The sequence below is a fragment of the Cloeon dipterum genome, chromosome 2, assembly GCF_949628265.1.
Source record: "Cloeon dipterum chromosome 2, ieCloDipt1.1, whole genome shotgun sequence".
Taxonomy (NCBI): Eukaryota; Metazoa; Arthropoda; class Insecta; order Ephemeroptera; family Baetidae; genus Cloeon; species Cloeon dipterum.
This window is the reverse complement of record NC_088787.1, coordinates 584,193-601,748: the sequence shown is the minus strand read 5'-3', so window position 1 is coordinate 601,748 and position 17,556 is coordinate 584,193. Positions and strand designations below refer to the sequence as shown.

The following is a 17,556-nucleotide window of genomic DNA, read 5'->3' as shown; positions in this document are numbered from 1 at the left end:
TCTGCGGCTGAGATTAAATTATTTCCTTTCAGCGGCACTTTATCAACGCTCGAATATCCTGCTCTGAATTATTTTCGAAAAGCGGTCCGTGGAAGGGACACGCGTGCTGCCACATGGTGGAAAAAGTGGTCAAGCTTTTCGAGGCTGTGATTTTTAGTGCGTACTCGAAATTTGTGGCGCCATCTTCCGGTAAATAACTCAAAAAATCGTGACCAACCAGTTCACAGCTTTTGTCGCGCGCTGGAAAGAAAGCAATTTCCTCGCTGCGCAAGCAGAAAGAGTTTGGAGCCGATAAGCCACCATTCATTTGAGCCAACAGCCAGAAGGTGACGTCACGATTCACACCTCGGAAGTTGACCACTCGTCCACCGCGACGCAGCTTCCCCACCAAAGTCACACATTTTTTTCACGAATAATGAGAGTAATTTGATTTTAAGCACGAATTCTTCCACCGTCTCGTATTTGTTTTTCTTGGACAGTGCAAAATAAATGTCACCAATAAAGAATTAAGGCCTTTCGCTTACCTTCGCAATATATGAAAATATTATTTTTTAACCTGACGAGTATTGCGTGGCAGAATTTTTGGAAAATTAAAGCGCTCATCTTGTTCCACTTTGTAAATTACGGTATTATGTTATCTAAAATCGGTAGCAAGACGAAACGCGAGCAGAAAAGCGAGTGAGCGGATGCGGAGCGACAATCGCGGATCCGACGGAAGTATTTTTTTTAAATGCCACAAAGCCGTCTCGCGCCGCCCTTTCACAGGAGGCGAGTTGTTAATTTTTAGTGCGAAAAAACGCGTTGTGTGACACTCAATTTTTTTATTTTCGGGGCCCAGCCAGGGCTCTACGGGGCGGAGGCGGGTGATTTAGGCTTTGTTCGACGCTCCTCAGTGGGGCGCGTCTCGCCAAGTGCACTTTTGAAAAATCTGAATGTCTTTAGAATTTATGCGAAGAATATTAAATTAAGGAAATGTCGAATTTTTCACAAATCTCGCATTGGAGAAATAATTTGAGAAACCATTTTGCCCCAAACCTGTGGGGAATTTATCTTGGAACAATTTGAGACCAATGACAAGCCGATTGGAGCAAAATCCAAGGAAAAGATAGAATCTAAACATTAAAAAACACGTTTTTTGCACCTTCTCCAATTAGAATTAGATTAGAAATTTGAAAAAAATCGCTAATTTTTCCGCGAATGGACCCGGATCGCGATCATTGCTGTTCCACCGCACACGCATGCCCGTCGCCAGTCTGCCGACAGAATTTTAGGCCACAATTCGAAAAATTGGTTATCGAATTGTTCGCCCTCGGCACACACATACTGGGGCATAGCTTAGAATTTTTGTTAGAATTCGACAGGTTGATCGATTCCAAGTCACGAGGTCGTGAAAGAAAAGTCTTTCCGAGCCCTACACCCCAAGCCACCCTTTTTTATGGTATTTTCGACGCCGCCGTCTCCTTGTTTTCCGTTCAGGAGCAATCGGCCGCCCCCACACGCTTGTTCTCGTTAAATAAATGCACGGATGATAATTAAATATGACCTTTTATCGTTGAAAACGTCAGCCAAACAATTTTGATTATTTCTTTCGTTAGCGAGTGATCTGCATGGTCAGGAAATGTGCGCCACGCAGCGATAAAAAAATATATCTCGTGCCTTATTTAATGTGCGATAAGCCAGTATGAACGCGTGTCGCTCTTGTTCAGACATTAAATCTCATTAAATTGATTTAAGAAAAAAATAATATTAATTAACTGTTTAGGTTTTAGAGGCCTAAAAATCTAAAATTGAATATAAAAATGGTGACTTTTATTTCTTGTCATGCTTCGACGATAATTTTTCTTTTTATCTGATCAACGTGACACATTGGCCTGTCTAAACGAGTAGTTTCTATTGCTCTCACCTGCTTTTAATTTAAAACTTCAGCAAGAATTTGGAATGTAACCCAAGGAGAATTATCATTTTTAATTTTATTTCTCCCAGGAAAGGTCTCGCCGAGGCCCGCTACCCACCCCACGCCACCCCACGCCACGCCACCCTAGCTATCGTTCCCCGAGCGGGATTGGGCCGTTTTTTCGCATTGGCCGCGGGCTCCCGCGCGACTGAGTCACAGTCGGTGCGGAAGCAAATGCTAATGATTATTTAATTAATCGCTGTAATTTCTGATTTAATAATGAGAATGATTAAAAGTCATATGTTTCCATCGGTTGGATTGCTTAAGAATTAATATGCAATTAATTATTTGTTTTCCAGTTTTTAGCATTCTTTTCACTCGCATGTTTCTGCGGCTGAGATTACATTCTATATCCTTTCAGCACCACTTTATCTGCGCTCGAATATCCTGCTCTGTATTATTTTCGAAAAGCAGTGGGATAAAGGGACATGCGTGCTGCCACATGGTGGAAGTGGTCGAGCTTTGATTTATAGAGCCTACTCGAAATTTATTGCGCCATCTTCCGGTTGAAAAATCAAGCAGTTGTGGCCAATCAGTTCACAACTCTTTTTAACCGACTGATTGTGAACTTTTTACTCTGACATATTTTTTTCTGGTTTAACACTGGCAATTAGAGAAAATTTCAGAATAATTAAGAAAAAACGCGCGTTGTGTTTTTCAAAGTTGAGCTCTTATACAGAAGAGAGAACGCAGCACGATTCAGATTTGTGTTCACGCTTGAGAGATTGGCGGCACTCTTCCACCGCTTATTTTTTCTTTTTTGACGAGTGAAAAGTAAACTAATTGAATTTTAGCAAAATTAAATAACGCGCTGGTTAAAATGCCCCTCACTTGGCGCATAATTAAGCGATTGCGGTGGAAATGGAAAGCACACAACGCTGTTATCAAAAACCGCGAGCGCAGAGGCGAGAGTGCGGATGCGGAGCGGCAATCGCCGACGCCGACGAGCGCGACAAGTGCCGCACATCCGTCTCGTCTGGATAAAAAGCGGTGAGCAGAACATTTGTTTGCTTAATCGAGTTACTTTTTGGCTCTTGGGAACACCCGAAAGTTTCCTGGTTCAGGAAAATGTCGGTCAAATTCTTTTATCTAGATTTATCTCTGTGGCTTTTTCAAATTTCCGATGCATGTGGTTTGAAAGGTAAAAATGTCCTATTCTCGTGGATATTTCAAAGTAAAAAAATAAATTAAATATATTCCCGACAGTTTATCAAATCCCTGCACTCATTTAGAACGGAAGACTTGGTTCTACTTGGCCATTTACTTTTGCATCGGACGCGAACGGAATTTTGTGGATGACGGAGAGATGAGATCAATCTACTACGCACAAACTACTCAAGGCTGCGGTCGGCGCAAAATCGAATTTATTCAGCACATCCACAGGTGAATATGATACTATTAATTTAAATATGTCCTAATTTTAAAATATCAAATACGAGAAAATAAAGATAAACTCTAGTCATTCAGTTCCTTTAGCTTCGTTATTGTAATGTTTTCCGTCCTCAAAATTAAAAGATATTATATTTGTCAAAAATTCAGAGCTCTTACTTAATTTTCCGATTGCTTCGATTTCAGATTTGACATCCCTTGACGAGACCTCAGAAGAGCAGGAAATCACAGAATCATCCCTTCGTTGCAAATCTTCTTCTGCTCCCTCTTTAAAAACTGGACAAGTGCAGAATCTACTCGGAGTCCTCTTTATCAACTTGAGTCCGCAGCCCCGCCCACAAAGTTCCATCTCTCTCCCGTTCCTGATCCTTTTGCAGACTTATCATTGCGTGGCTGACCCTGAAAATGGGAAGAATGCAAACCTGAATCAGGCACGTTCTGCCAAAAAATTGGCAATTTGCTGACAATTTTCTAGGAAAGACAGAGCTTGAAATTTAAAAAAACCTGCAATAAAAATTGCATCTTAATTGTAAATCTTAATTTCTTTAAAAATTAATTAATTAATTGATAGACAAGCTAAAATCAATGGCGCTGTATATTCCCCCTTGTTATGCAATTTGCACGGCGCTTTCGTCGTGCCGGTTGCATACATTGTCAACATTTCTGGTGTTTTTTGCTGTCAAGATTTCATGGAAGCATTAAATCGAGTTCCTCTCGACACAGGCTGCTTTTTGGCTCATTGGTTTATGAAGGGAAAACTTTAAAATTTCCTAGTTCAAAGTAAAGTCCGTTTAAATTCTCCTGTGCTTGTGGATTTTTAAAATTTCGGTAGCATAACCTTTGAGGCAGGTCGAGTGTATTTGTTTATAAACACAATAAATTAAAAGCTGCTCAGGTTTTTGGTTAACATTAAAATTCGTAAGTAATTTCCCTAAAAACATATTTAATTTGCCAACTAAAATCACTACTCGAGTCTACAATTGTTTTCGAGGTTGCAGGTGCACTCAAAGGGTTGGTCGCAGGTCCGTGGACGCAGCCAGGGTGGGTCGCTTCCATCCAACCTTGCAAAGGGACACTCCCGACCTTAGGCAGTACCACTCTTTGGACACGAACCGGAGCATTCTGAAATTATAGAACATTGATTAATTTAAATAACGTGATGTGTTTTAAATTGATTGATTTACGAGAAAATTTCAGGGCGAGCGAAAAAATTATGTTCAATGATAAGTAACAAATTTCCCAATTCATAGCGTGGAGGAAATTTACCTTGCGATTCCTTAAAAATTCTGAATCTTGGCGTTTTTGCCTTGTCAAACTCTGTCAACCAAAGAGTTCCGTTTTGGTCCAAGGCAAAAGAAAATGGCCAAATATAATCCAGTTCAGCCACCTAAAACAAAGCAATGCACCAACTTAACAATCGAAATTTATTAAAATTAATAATAAAACAGTGAAATATGCAGTTAATTATTCTGATGGCAAATAAAATATTATTTCATACCTCATAAAAACGTTGCTCCTTAAATGGCTGGGAAGTATTCCAAGAGTAAATGAAATTCTCCCACAAACTGGCGGCAAGCAAGGTCCCGTGGTTGTCCACCAGCATTCTAAATGGTGTTTCAGTCCATTTTCCGATGAATTCCGGATTTGCAGTTCGAGTTCCGTTGCGGAGTGCGGCGACGCTAATCGAATACAATTCTTCCTTGGAAGACTGGCCGATGTAGAGCTTTTTCCGTTCCTCCTTTGGTGACATGGCGATGGACAAAACCTCGACTCCGGGCGTTTCCACGATCCAAGATTCATTTCTCTCCAAACTAAACACGACAATGTTGACAACACTCCAGCGCGCGATGTAGGCGAAGGTTCCGTTGGCAGTTTCGTCGATCACCAAGTCGTGCATCTTGCCAGTGAAGGAAAATCGATGAATCAGTTCGGTTTCGTTGTTGTTCAAGTTGAAAATCCACAGTTTGGCGCTGCAATTGAAAAAGGAGTTTCCCCAATCGAGCAGCCACAGCCTTCCAACCGAGTCCACTTGCAGCCCTTCTGCCCGGTTGATCTTGTCGCATTTTTCCGACTCCTGCAAAATGATCAATCGAGTTGTTTGCAAAAGTGATTCAATAAGCTGAAAAATCGCATACGACAGATTCCCCTTACATTAAGATGAATGTCCAACGAAGGGAAAGGGGTGAGCTTCGGGGGTGCGGAGGACGCGCTGCTCGTCGGCAAAGACACCAGACTCGCCGGGGCGCCGTCATTTTTCTCAAGGCTGAGGAAAATTCTTGTTCCGTGGACAGCCATGTAGCGAGGATAAATTTGCGCTGGGTTGTAAGTGTTGTCCTTCAAGGCCTTTGTCCTGCTGGCCTCGGAGGGCCACTCGTAGTCCAATTCTTTCCATTCGAAGACCTGTGTGAAGTTAGCGGCGGTGGCCCGCGATGAAAGGCCGAGAATGAAAATGGCGACGTAAAACGGAGTCATGTTTAAACTGTAGACAAAAGGAACGAAAACGTTAATAAAATGTAGATGAGAAAATGGAATTTGTTACCAGAAGAGATGGCCCGCTGCTGTTTTAGACTGATCGCATTATTCAAGAGCGCGCCTTTTTATATCAGAGAAGATCCGCAAAGGGCTAACGATTTCGTCTCAAGGGCGACGAGTCAAACTGCGAAGATAATGGTCGAGGTTGCTATGGCCATAGCAAGTTTGTTACGCAACGCAAGAAAATTAAGTATCGCACAAGAGGCCGGAAAGGCTACTTTTTGGCACTTTGATCTTGACCTCTCTTCTCCATCTCTAATGCAATAAACAATTCAATAACGAAAGCCATATGAACCTAAAAAAAAATTCAAAGGCAGAGCGAGTGCAGTAAATAAATTAAAAATGGTCTTTTTTATTTTTAGTGGCATCAACACGTAAAACAATCCCATTTTCATCAAATATTTCATCGACGGCGAATAATCAACTAATCATGACGGATACGTGTGATTAAAACCCCCGACTGACAATCAAAATCTCTCTACTGACGTCACGTGCTTTTAATTTTCATTACTTCTCTTTTTGGGCGAGCGTAATTTAAGTTTTGCGTCATTGCCGGACGGGAAAATGGCAAAGGTCACGATCACGAGAGCTTTGTCGTCCTTCTGAGAGAGTGACAAATATTGATAAGAATCCACTCCACGTCCAGATTTTTGCTTATGCGAGTGAAAACCACAATTCCGATATCTTTTTAAATAAATTATAAAAATTAGGAATGTTAAAAAGAAAAAAAAACACACTTTTGTACTGTCACAAACCGCGTTTTTTAACCTTTAAAAATTCATATCTCAGTTCCTACTAGCCGCACAGTCAAAAACTATCTAATATTGGTTGACCTTGTGTGATAAAATTGTTCGTGTGTTAGGTTCTTTCGCCACCCCCAAAAATCTACGCAAAAAGTTTCATTTTCTTCCAGAAAAGAGAAGTACACGCTGTTCGAGCAGTCACGTGACTCAATCCCGGCATATTATTGGCCAGAAGCAAGAGTGGACTCCATTGCACTCCCTCCTGGAGGTTCCATAAAGAACCAAACAAATTTATAAACCTAAATAGTGTAAAAATTTATCCTTGAATTCATACGAGGAAAAAATGGTGTTAAAATTAACGTTATGCCACTCACAATCAGTTGGTGGTAAAACTTCGAATAAACAAAAAATTATAAAGCTACTTCCGCTGATGTTTTTATTCAATTACTGTAGTTGGGCTGAAAATTAAAACCATTTCAGAATTGTTAGTATTCTTGCACACGTTTATTTTAAATAAATAAGATAATATACTGATTATAATAATATTTATGTAATGAGGGAAATATAAATATAATTTTTATTAGAAAAGCTATAGTGGCGGGGCTAGTCCCGGAGTTTCAGATAAAGTTGTGAGCCTGGAGGCGATGGATTGACTTCTGCGTAAATATGCGAGTCAGAATAAGGTCTGGCGCTCCCAAAATCGACTTGGCAAGAAGTGGAGGCAACGGGAGGAGCGACGTCGTCGTAATAATTATCATCGTCCAACTGCTCATCGCGTTCGACTACGTTATCAGGAGGAAAAACAGACATTTCCTGGTTTTCATTCTTCATCCGGTTGGTGGTTTTCTTCAATCCTTTCACCCGTAGAGCCAACCACAGAATAATGCAACATAAAATCACAATGACAACGACCGAGACAGTCAAAGCGATGATCAAGTGGGATTTTTCGATGGAATCTTCGTCAAAGAACTTTTAATTTTAACAAAATTGTTGATTTAATTCGGCCAGTTCATCTCTTTTGACATGACCAACCCCTAATAGCGAAAACTCGAGTCCCATTATCATATCCAATGGGCTCAAGGGCCTCATTGTTCGAAGCCCAGTCGAAGAAATGACCAGCTCGAGTTACTGTACCACGCCAAGATATTTTATTGAAACGCATCCTTTACAATTAGTCCAGAAATGCTAGAAATTAAAGGTGCAAATCTGCAAGAATCGAGTCGGAAAGCTTTCACAATTCCCCCAAATCTGAATGGAATCGTCATTGCAATGCGAAAAAGGCAAACACATGTTCAATTCAGCCCGCAATCAACCCCCAAACATTCCCTCATACGCTTGCTTAGTTATTTTTGTCTAATTTTGGCTGAAATTAACAATTTAAATAAAAAACAAGATTAATAAAGTAACTGCATATCTACCTGTTAGCCCAATTGAACAATTAGACCGCGTATTTTATGTAATATTTATTCGTCTCGTTATAAGAATTATATAATTGAATATGTTAAAACTTACGACACTCTAAATCGCCATGAAATAAATCAATTTGTTAAAAAAATAGTTTTAAGTCGAAAAAAGGGAAAAAAGCACTTCCTTTTAGGCCACATGAATTTTAACCAAATTTCCTGTTGGACTCAGATTAGCGTCAACGCCAAATGTACAGCTTGCGTCTGTGCGTGTGTGTGTATGGTTTTGTAATTTCGAAAATTAATTTTTTCATGTAACCAGTTTTTTCTAGAAAATATTAACAAAAAAGACCATCAAATTTGGTGATTTCTGGATTTTTTAACCTGCATCGTGCCTTTTGTTTGTGTTGTGCCCCTTTTATGGTTATGTCGTGGCCGTCGACGCCTCCGAACTGCTGTTGGTTGCTCAGCTCCCCGTGGCTGGCCTGGGGTTCACTTGGGGGTGGGGCGGCAGCGTGCGGAGACTCTCAGCAGCCACTCGTGCCGCCAGGAATTTCTCCAAAAATAAGGAACACCTGCCTCTCCATGTTCTCTAGGTAGACGAGCGGCCAGAACGAATTCAGTTTCGTGTCGATGAGGCACTGAGGCAGGCGCGAGAATTTATTTTTGTACAACACCCCCAAAGAGTTCTGCGAGTGTAATTCGTCGATCCGAATTTTATCAAAGGTATCTGTTTTTTGTTTCTTTTCCAATTTAAGTTGGTTCAACATTTACGTCCTTGTCGCACCAGCATTTTTTAATGTTTTAGTTGCTTTAGTCTCGTGACAGTTGAAAAAAAGTGGTAAGTTGTCCTGAATCTGCAAATAAGAGAATAGAATTCGCTGCACTAATAAATTAGAAATTTGTATGATGGACTCTGAATTTTCTACTTTATACATTTTTATACCATTATGTGTAAGCAATGCAACTGACTCAACGCGAATGCTGCGCAGGTTGCGACCTTTTAGTAACGACCTTGAATGTATTTATTTATTAACACAATAATTTAAAAGCTGCTGAAAGAGTTGCTCGACTTGAACCACTTTGCAATGCTCAGGTTTTTGGTTAAAATTAAAATTCGCAAGTAATTTCCCAGAAAATCATTTATAATGTCCAAACTAAAACCACTACTCGAGTCTACAATCGTTTTCGAGGTCGCAGAGAGCTTTGCATGTAAGTCAGGCAGGAAGGTGTAATCCCAGAGTTGGTCACAGTTTTCGCCCTTCCATCCTACCTTGCAAAGGTACTCTCCCAACCTTAGGCAGTAACATCCTTCTGACACGGAATGGCGCATTCTAAATAAAGGGGAAAAATCATAAAAATAACTAACGTGTTATATTTAATTAAGGGTTCAAAGATTGGTTTAATCTTGATCAATTCTCGAGATTGTTTCAGGGTGAGAAAGATAACAAATTAACTATAACCAAAGCAGCCCCTAACTAATTCATCCCCTTCTAAAATGAAAACTTTAAAAGTTAAATTATGTGAAATTATTCGGAGGGAAGAAGTAACCAATTTCCCAATTTAAAGCCTAGAGTAAACGCACCTGGTGAGTCCTCGTAGATGTACGATTTTGCACCAACAGGAGCCGTCAAAAGCCTGAGTCTTGGCGTTCTTTGGTCATCAACCACTGCCTTCCAAAAAGATCCATTTTGGTCCAAGGCAAAAGTAAAGGGCCAAGAAGATTTGAGTCCAGAAACCTAAAACAAAACAATGAACAAACTTAATAATCAAAATTTATTGAAATTAATATAGGAATTATTAAAAAGAGTGAGATGCAAGGCAATTAATTATTCTGATCGCAAATAAGATATTATTTCATACCTCATGAAAACGTTGCTCCTTAAATGGCTGGGAAGTATTCCAAGAGGAAATGAAATTCTGATCCATAAAGGCGGCGTACAGGGTCCCGTGGTTGTCCATCACCATTCTATATGGTGTTCCAGTCCAGTTTCCAATTAGTTCCGGTTCTGCAGTTCGAGTTCCGTTCCGAAGTGCGGCGACACTGATTGAATACAATTCATTGTTGAACAATTCGCCAAGGTAGAGCTGTCTCGGTTCCTGGTCCTTAGGAGACAGGGCGATGGACAAAACCTCGACATCTGGCGTGTCAACAATCCAAGATTGATTTCTTTCCAAACTAAACACAACAATGTGGGAATCACTCCAGCGCGCGACGTAGGCGAAGGTTCCGTTTGACGTTTCGTCGAGCACCAAGTCGTGCAACTTGCCGTCAAAAGAAAATCGATGAACGAGTTCCGTTTCGTTGTTGTTTAAGTTGAAAATCCATAGATTTGAACTGCAATTGAAGTAGGAGTTTCCCCAATCGAGCACCCACAGCCTGCCGACCGAGTCCACTTGAAGCCCTACTGCCCGGTCGATCTTGTCGCAGTTTCCAGACTCCTTCAAAATGATAAATCGAGTTGCGCAAATGGTAATTTCGAATTTGCTACTTACATTGAGATGCATGTCCCACGATGGGAATGGGGTGAGTTTAGGGGTTGCAGAGGACGCGCTGCTCGTCGGCACAGACACCAGAGTGGCCGGAGTGCCTTGAGATTTATGCAGGCTCAGGAAGATTCTTGTTCCGTACACAGCCATGTAACGAGGTTCAATATTCTCAGGTATGTAATTTCCATCTTCCAAGGCCTGTGCTCTGCTTTCCTCCGACGGCCACTCGAAGTCCAATTCTTTCCACTCGAAAATCTGAGTGAAGTTGGCGCCGGCGGTGGCCAGGGATGAAAGGCCGGCGAGCAAGAAAATGGCGGTGAAAAACGGAGTCATGTTTAAACTATAGACAAAAGGAACGAAAGCGTTAGTAAAAGACAGCCACGAGATAAAGAAATGAAGAGCAAACCAAATTTCTTACCAGAAGGGATGGTCCGCTGCTGTTTTAGACTGATCATATAATTCAAGAGCGCGCCTTTTTATATCAGAGAAGATCCGCAAAGGAAAGGGCAAGCGATTTCGTGTCAAGGGCAACGAGTCAAACTGCGAGATAGTGGTTGCTGTTGCCAAGCAGCAATTTCCTTAATTTGCCTAATTCGCCATTTTGAGTGAATCTTAAATATTCGATGCAACGAGAATGATTTTAAGAATATATTTGCAGCTGCGAATAATTTTATTAAATATTTTCATAAAATTGCTGAAAATTAAAAAAAAGGATGGATGGCACGTGCGTCGAGAAAATCGAGCTAAACAAGAGGTCGCGAAGGCTGAAAAATCACTTTGGTCGTGACCTCTCTCCAACAGCTATCTCTAACAGCTATTAACAAACCGAATCAGAAAAAATTAATATTTAGCTTGTGCAGTAAATTAATTCTCAAGACTTGTAGTGAATGCGTGATAAAAACTGTCACGCATTACAAAAATAAAAACTAGCATTTTTCAGGTACACCTAGGGGGTTAGGGAAAAGAAAAACTCATAAACAATGTCCCTTACAAAACATTTAATATCCCAAATAAAATCACTACCCGAGTCTACAATCGTTTTCGAGGTCAAAGCAGAGCTTTGCATGGAAGCTGGGCAGGCAGGTGCACTCCCAGGGTGGGTCGCAGTTTTCGCCCTTGCGAAGGCCATCTCCCGACCTTAAGCTTCTATCTTCAGAGGAAACTCACCAGCCGAATTTGCTGCGAGTGCAGCCTTCAAAAGCCTGCATCTTGGCTTTCTTTCGTCTTCAAACACCGTCATCCAAAGAGTTCCGTTTTGGTCAAAGGCAAAAGTAAACGGCCAAAAAGATTCCAATCCGGTGACCTAAAACAAAAAGCAATGCACCGACTTAAAAATAAGAATTTTCCAAGTTAAATTGAATTTATACGTCATAAACACGCTGCTCCTGGAACGGCCGGGAAGTGTTCCAAGCATTTAGGTAGTTTTTCCACAAAAAGGCGGCATACTTGGTCCCGTGGTTGTCCATTAACATCCTATATGCTTTTGCAGTCCAGTTTCCGATGAATTCCGGATTTGCAGCTCGAGTTCCGTTGCGGAGTGCGGCGACGGAAATTGAAAACAGTTCATTGGAGTCGTATTTGCTAAGGTAGAGCGTTCCCGGTTCCTTCTTAGTGGACAAGGCGATGGACGAAACCTCCATTCCTTGCGTGTCCACGGTCCAAGATTCTTTTCTTTCCAAACTAAACACCAGAATGTGTGGTTCACTAATCAACGTGATGTAGCCGAAGGTTCCGTTCTGTGTTTCGTCGATCACCAAGTCGTGCATGAAGTCGTGAATAGAAAACCGATGAATGAGTTCGGTTTCGTTGTTGTTTAAGTTGAAAATCCATAGCTTGGAACTGCAATTGGAAACGGAGTTTCCCTGATCGAGCACCCACAGCCTGCCAACCGAGTCCACTTGCAATCCCTCTGCCTGGTGGATCTTGTTGCAGTTTTCCTTTCCCTGCAAAAAAAGAATCGAGTTTTCGGCATTTCGTAAGAGAGATTCAAAAGCTGATAAAATCGGAATGTTATTTCGAAAAAACAGCTACATTTTTATTCATTTTAGCAACTTACATTAAGATGCATGTCCCACGAAGGGAATGGAGTGAATTTCGGGGGTGTGGAGGACGCGCTGCTGGTCGGCAAGGTCACCAGGGTCACCGGAATGCCGTCATCTTTGTTCAGGCTGAGGAAGATCCTTGGTCCGTACACTGCCATGTAACGAGGATAAATATTCTCTCGTATGAAAGTTCCGTTTCGGCGAGCGTGTTTCCTGCTCGCCTCCGACGGCCACTCGTAGTCCAATTCATCGGGCCACTCGAAGACCTGAGTGAAGTTGAGGGCGGCGGCCAGCGATGAGAGGCCCAGCAAGATAATGGTGCATGAGAACGGACTCATGTTTAAACTGTGGACAAAAGGAACGAAAACATAAACATAAAGCTGCCGCAATACGGAAATGAAGTGAATCTATTAGCTGATTTGGCGAGGTATTAATAAGAAAAAGGATTTTCTCACCAGAAGTGTTGGTTTGCTGCTGTTTTAGGCGTATCACATATTTTAATTTAAGAGCGCCTTTTATATCAGAGAAGCGAGGCTGATTGTGAGGAAAGGGCAAACGATTTCGTCACTAGGGCAAACTGCGTAAAGATAATGCGGTTGCTGTTGCCAAGCAGCTACATGGCCTAATTGAGCGTTTTTTTTAAATTCAAAGCTAACAGGAGTGAGAAAATTATTTTTTAAACATATTATATTGTAGCTTTAATTTATCTACTGTGCAATTTGAATTACTCCTTTCGTGAAATTACTGCTAATTTTTAAAATAATTATGTAACGTGCCACAATAAAATTGATCGTCACGAGAGGTCGAAAAGGTTACTTTGTCGCTTTGGTCTTGACCTCTCACTCTCTGTCACTCATGCTGGCTGCCGGCTTCCTTACAATGCATGTGTGTAGCGGCGTTTTGTTGAGGCACATGCGGTTGCCAACATTAAGGGTGCGCCTCCTCCTAGCACAATGCCCATTCGTGCCATTTAAGTTGGATCTATTCTATACATTTCCTCCTCGCGGCTGCATCTTTATTTATATACAGTTGGCTCCGCCCAAATCCTGTTCCTTATATTAATTAGGTCTAAGCAACTGGCACGACGTGTATGCTGCTCAGGATGCATACAACCGGATTACATGGCCCAAAAGAGTACCGTCATGAAAAAGTGAAAGCTTGAAACTGTTTTCTAGTTTTTCAATGCACACAAACTTTATTGAATGCTCTTTTTTTGTCACTTTTCAATTCGGTACGTTGACGGAGAGAAGGTAAATAATGGAAGTCTCAAATTAAGCGTCGAGCCTCACAGTCAAAGAAACATTCGCTATCGGGAATTTAAAAGTCAACTATGCTTAAACGTCCAAAACCCTAAAAGAGCGAAAAATCAATTTTGCTTCTCATTATTCGAGAGACGAGGACCGTCAAGAATACCACCTTTCGCATGGAAGGTCCGTATTCACACTAAACACGCGCGTTTCCACTCAATCTCTGCGGGACAAGTCTTTTGATCACCAAACCTGTTTTTACTGGCATTCTGTGCGTCTGAGGCTCAATCATTATTTAAATTGGTGTCAACGTCTTTATTTTGCGGATTATTGTGCTCTTCCGTGACATGAAACACGCTGAGTCCATTATTTATTTATTTATTAACAAACCATTTTTATTACTCGACTTGGCAGTTGCAATGCAAATTATAAATTAGTTATGTTCAGTACTGGTAATCGGTAAAAAGAAAAATTTACAAATTTGTACCCTTCAAAACATTTAATATCCCAACTAAAATCATTACTCGAGCCTACAATCGTTTTCGAGGTCGCAGAGCTTTTGCATGGCAGCTGGGCATCCAGGTGCACTCCCAGGGTTGGTCGCAGGTGCCGTGTGTATTTTATTGTGCATAGTAACAAATTTCCCAATTATAACTTCAGAGGAAATAACCCACCAGCCGATTTTTCTCCAACTGCAGCCTTCAAAAGCCTGAATCTTGGCCTTCTTTCTTCATCAAACACCGTCATCCAAAGAGTTCCATTTTGGTCCAAGGAAAAAGTAAACGGCGATGCAGATTTCAGTCCAGCGACCTTGAACAAAGCAACGAACCAAATTAACAATAATTTAAATGCAACACAATTAAAAAATTTGTTCGCAATTGAATTAGAAATTTATAATGCCTAGCTTAGCACACACTCACCTGTTCAAACAATTATTATTTCTCATCGGGCGTATTTTAATATCGCAAAAAAGTACTTAATACTTTAAACAAGAATCCAAAAACTCAACGAATAGTTTGATTCCGTACCTGATAAGAACGTTGCTCCTGTAATGGCTGGGAAGTGTTCCAAGAGGAAATGAAATTATTATCCATAAAGGCGGCGTACATGATCCCGTGGTTGTCCATCAGCATCCTATACGAATCCTCTGTAGCCCAGTTTCCGATTGGTTCCAGTTCCGCGGTTCGAGTTCCGTTGCGGAGTGCGGTGACGGACACTGAATAAACTTCATTAGAGCTCTCCTTCCCAAGGTAGAGCTTTCTCGGTTCCACTTTAGGGGAAAGAGCAACGGAAGAAACCAGGATTCCTGGCGTGTCCACCTTCCAAGATTGATTTCTTTCTAAACTAAAAACGACAACGTTTTCTTCACCCCACCGCGAGATGTAGGCGAAGGTCCCGTCCGGTGTTTCGTCGATCACCAAGTCGTTCATCAAGCCGTGAAAAGAAATCGGATGAACGAGTTCGGTCTCATTGTTGTTCAAGTTGAAAATCCATAGCTTGGAACTGCAATTGGAAACGGAACTACCCTGATCGAGCACCCACAGCCTGCCAACCGAGTCCATTTCCAGCCCTTCTGCCTGGTGGATCTTGTTGCAGTTTCCCGTTCCCTGCAAAAAGAGAAGTTGGGAAGTTGACATTTCCGAAATGAGATTCAAACTGAAGAAATCACGAGAATTGCATGAATTGTGCAAATATCCGGGTTCCAGATTGACGCGACGGTGGTATAGAACGGTGGGAAAAAGTTACAAACGCAAAATGAAATTGGCTTGGAACATTTATCAGTTCGATGAATATTTTTGTTGTTATTTCTTAGGTAACAGTTAAATGATTAGCCCGGAAATTGGTTTATCGACCGTTAGATAGCACGTCAGACTAATGGAAATGTAACAAAGTACGCGGATATAAAATTATTAGGCCGGCACGCTTCTTTTCTGACGCTTCTGATTGGCCGCTGGACCGTCCCTGATTGGCCTCCATTATTTCAACGCCATATTCACTTGTGACCGGCGGGAACTAACACAGATCGCAATCTGGACCCCGGTGGTGCAAAAGGCAAAAAAATCACCAACAGATATTCGTTCCCCATTAATATGTGTACACTTACATTAAGATGCATGTCCCACGAAGGGAAAGGAGAGAGCTTCGGGGGTGCAGTGGACGTCGTAAGCAAGGAAACCAGAGTCACGGGAATGCCATTTTCTTTTAAAAGGTTGAGGAAAAGCCTTGTCCCATAGACAGCCAAGTAACGAGGGTACATTTTTTCTGGTTTGAAAGTAACATCTTCCAAGGCCTGCGTCCTGCTCGCTTCCGACGGCCACTCGTAGTCCAATTCATCGGGCCACTCGAGGACCTGAGTGAAGTTGAGGGAGGTGGCCAGGGACGAGAGGCCCAGCAAGAAAAAACCGATGAAAAATAATGGCGTCATGCTTCCAGCTTTTATAAACTGTTGGCAAAATGAACGGAATGATAATTAACAAAAATGTAGCGAAATTATAGCAAACGTGACGGCGGATCGCCCTGAAAAACAAAGAAAATGTATAAAGTAGATTGCATTTAAAAAATAGAGTAAATAAATAATTTAATTGACTTGTGATTCATTCAGTAAATGACGAAGTTTGAGAATATTATCAAATTAAATTAGAAAACATCCAGTAATCGCTAATAATACAGAGTCAATATGTGTTATAAATTTTTTATACAAACAGTTCTAAAAGGAAATTCTTACCGCACAAGTGATGGTTCGTCGGTGTTTGGACTGATCCAATTCAAGAGCGCCTTTTTATATCCCAGACGACGCTAAGGGAAGGGCAAGCGATTTCGTCTCAAGGGCAAAGAGTCAAACTGATTGAGAGATAAAATGGTTTTGCGGTTGCCAAGCAGCTATTCTTGGCCTAATTCGGCATTTTTACTAAATTCAAAGCTGGTGGGAGCCAGGAAAGTGATTTTAATTCATTGAATGCCCAATTTTCCTTAAATTGCTGCAAGGCTAAATTAATTTAAAAATATTACAAAAATTGATTGTCAACTAAAGGTAAAAAAGGCTAACCGTCTCGCTTTGGTCTTGACCTCTCTTCATTGTATCAGCGATAAACAGTTCATCCGCCGAACTCATCTTATCTAAAATACTTATTTGGAAACGTATTCAAATTTAAACTGATTTGCAGAGAGCTACTTGGGTTTGCTCCGCCCAAATCCAAGACCGTAGAGTGTATGCAATTAGCCCTACTTTAATGCGACGCAGGTTGCATAAAACTGGATTGCACGGCCCAATAAAGCATAAAATTTCATTACACGAAAAGGTGGAAGCATTGTATGAAAATATTTTATTTTTTCATCGCAAACTTCTCTTTAGTAGTCATTTTTATAATTGGTTCGCTGACAGAGAGAAGGAATAAAAATCACTCATGTTTAAATTAACCCTCGATTTTCAAAGAGACAGAAAAAATCGTTCTTAGGGAATTTAAATGCCAAAGGTTCATAATATCTGACGCCGTCGCCTGAATCGAAAAATGACCGCTGAATTTTCAGCCAAGTATTTAATTCACCTGCCTTGATCAAATTCGATTATCAATTTGTCAAAATTGAAATTCCTGCTCCGCTCTCGTCATAATTAAAATAATTTTTATTTAGAACTGATACCATCAATCCGCGTGGTTTCGCACCGATTTGCCTCTTAATACTCAAGGCGATGACCCGAAAAAACTGGTTCAGAGGGAGAGAGAAATAAATAATCACCTGCTCCTTCCAGTGTGCACG

The 17,556-nt window shown here is 41.1% G+C and overlaps 4 protein-coding genes across 4 annotated transcripts; all 4 read right to left on the bottom strand.

Annotated features, from left to right (window-relative positions):
• Positions 1 to 4,266: 4,266 nt before the first annotated feature.
• Positions 4,267 to 5,908, bottom strand: LOC135937634 (protein yellow-like). The gene is made up of 5 exons (XM_065480797.1): positions 5,883 to 5,908; positions 5,495 to 5,822; positions 4,842 to 5,417; positions 4,610 to 4,730; positions 4,267 to 4,465 (listed from the first exon to the last, which is right to left on the bottom strand). Exons 2-5 carry the CDS (start codon positions 5,813 to 5,815, stop codon positions 4,428 to 4,430), a joined length of 1,056 nt encoding a protein of 351 aa, XP_065336869.1. The 5' UTR covers positions 5,816 to 5,822; positions 5,883 to 5,908; the 3' UTR covers positions 4,267 to 4,427.
• Positions 5,909 to 9,145: 3,237 nt separating this feature from the next.
• On the bottom strand, positions 9,146 to 11,024 carry LOC135936217 (protein yellow-like). The gene is made up of 5 exons (XM_065478959.1): positions 10,930 to 11,024; positions 10,518 to 10,851; positions 9,885 to 10,463; positions 9,607 to 9,760; positions 9,146 to 9,355 (listed from the first exon to the last, which is right to left on the bottom strand). Exons 2-5 carry the CDS (start codon positions 10,842 to 10,844, stop codon positions 9,318 to 9,320), a joined length of 1,098 nt encoding a protein of 365 aa, XP_065335031.1. The 5' UTR covers positions 10,845 to 10,851; positions 10,930 to 11,024; the 3' UTR covers positions 9,146 to 9,317.
• Positions 11,025 to 11,494: 470 nt separating this feature from the next.
• LOC135936339 (protein yellow-like) lies at positions 11,495 to 13,032 on the bottom strand. The gene is made up of 4 exons (XM_065479112.1): positions 13,009 to 13,032; positions 12,568 to 12,898; positions 11,879 to 12,454; positions 11,495 to 11,814 (listed from the first exon to the last, which is right to left on the bottom strand). Exons 2-4 carry the CDS (start codon positions 12,889 to 12,891, stop codon positions 11,650 to 11,652), a joined length of 1,065 nt encoding a protein of 354 aa, XP_065335184.1. The 5' UTR covers positions 12,892 to 12,898; positions 13,009 to 13,032; the 3' UTR covers positions 11,495 to 11,649.
• A 1,045-nt stretch (positions 13,033 to 14,077) lies between these two features.
• Positions 14,078 to 16,540, bottom strand: LOC135936456 (protein yellow-like). The gene is made up of 4 exons (XM_065479268.1): positions 16,526 to 16,540; positions 15,905 to 16,243; positions 14,829 to 15,407; positions 14,078 to 14,610 (listed from the first exon to the last, which is right to left on the bottom strand). The coding sequence occupies exons 2-4, from the start codon at positions 16,223 to 16,225 to the stop codon at positions 14,449 to 14,451; spliced, it is 1,062 nt and encodes a 353-aa protein (XP_065335340.1). The 5' UTR covers positions 16,226 to 16,243; positions 16,526 to 16,540; the 3' UTR covers positions 14,078 to 14,448.
• Positions 16,541 to 17,556: the final 1,016 nt, after the last annotated feature.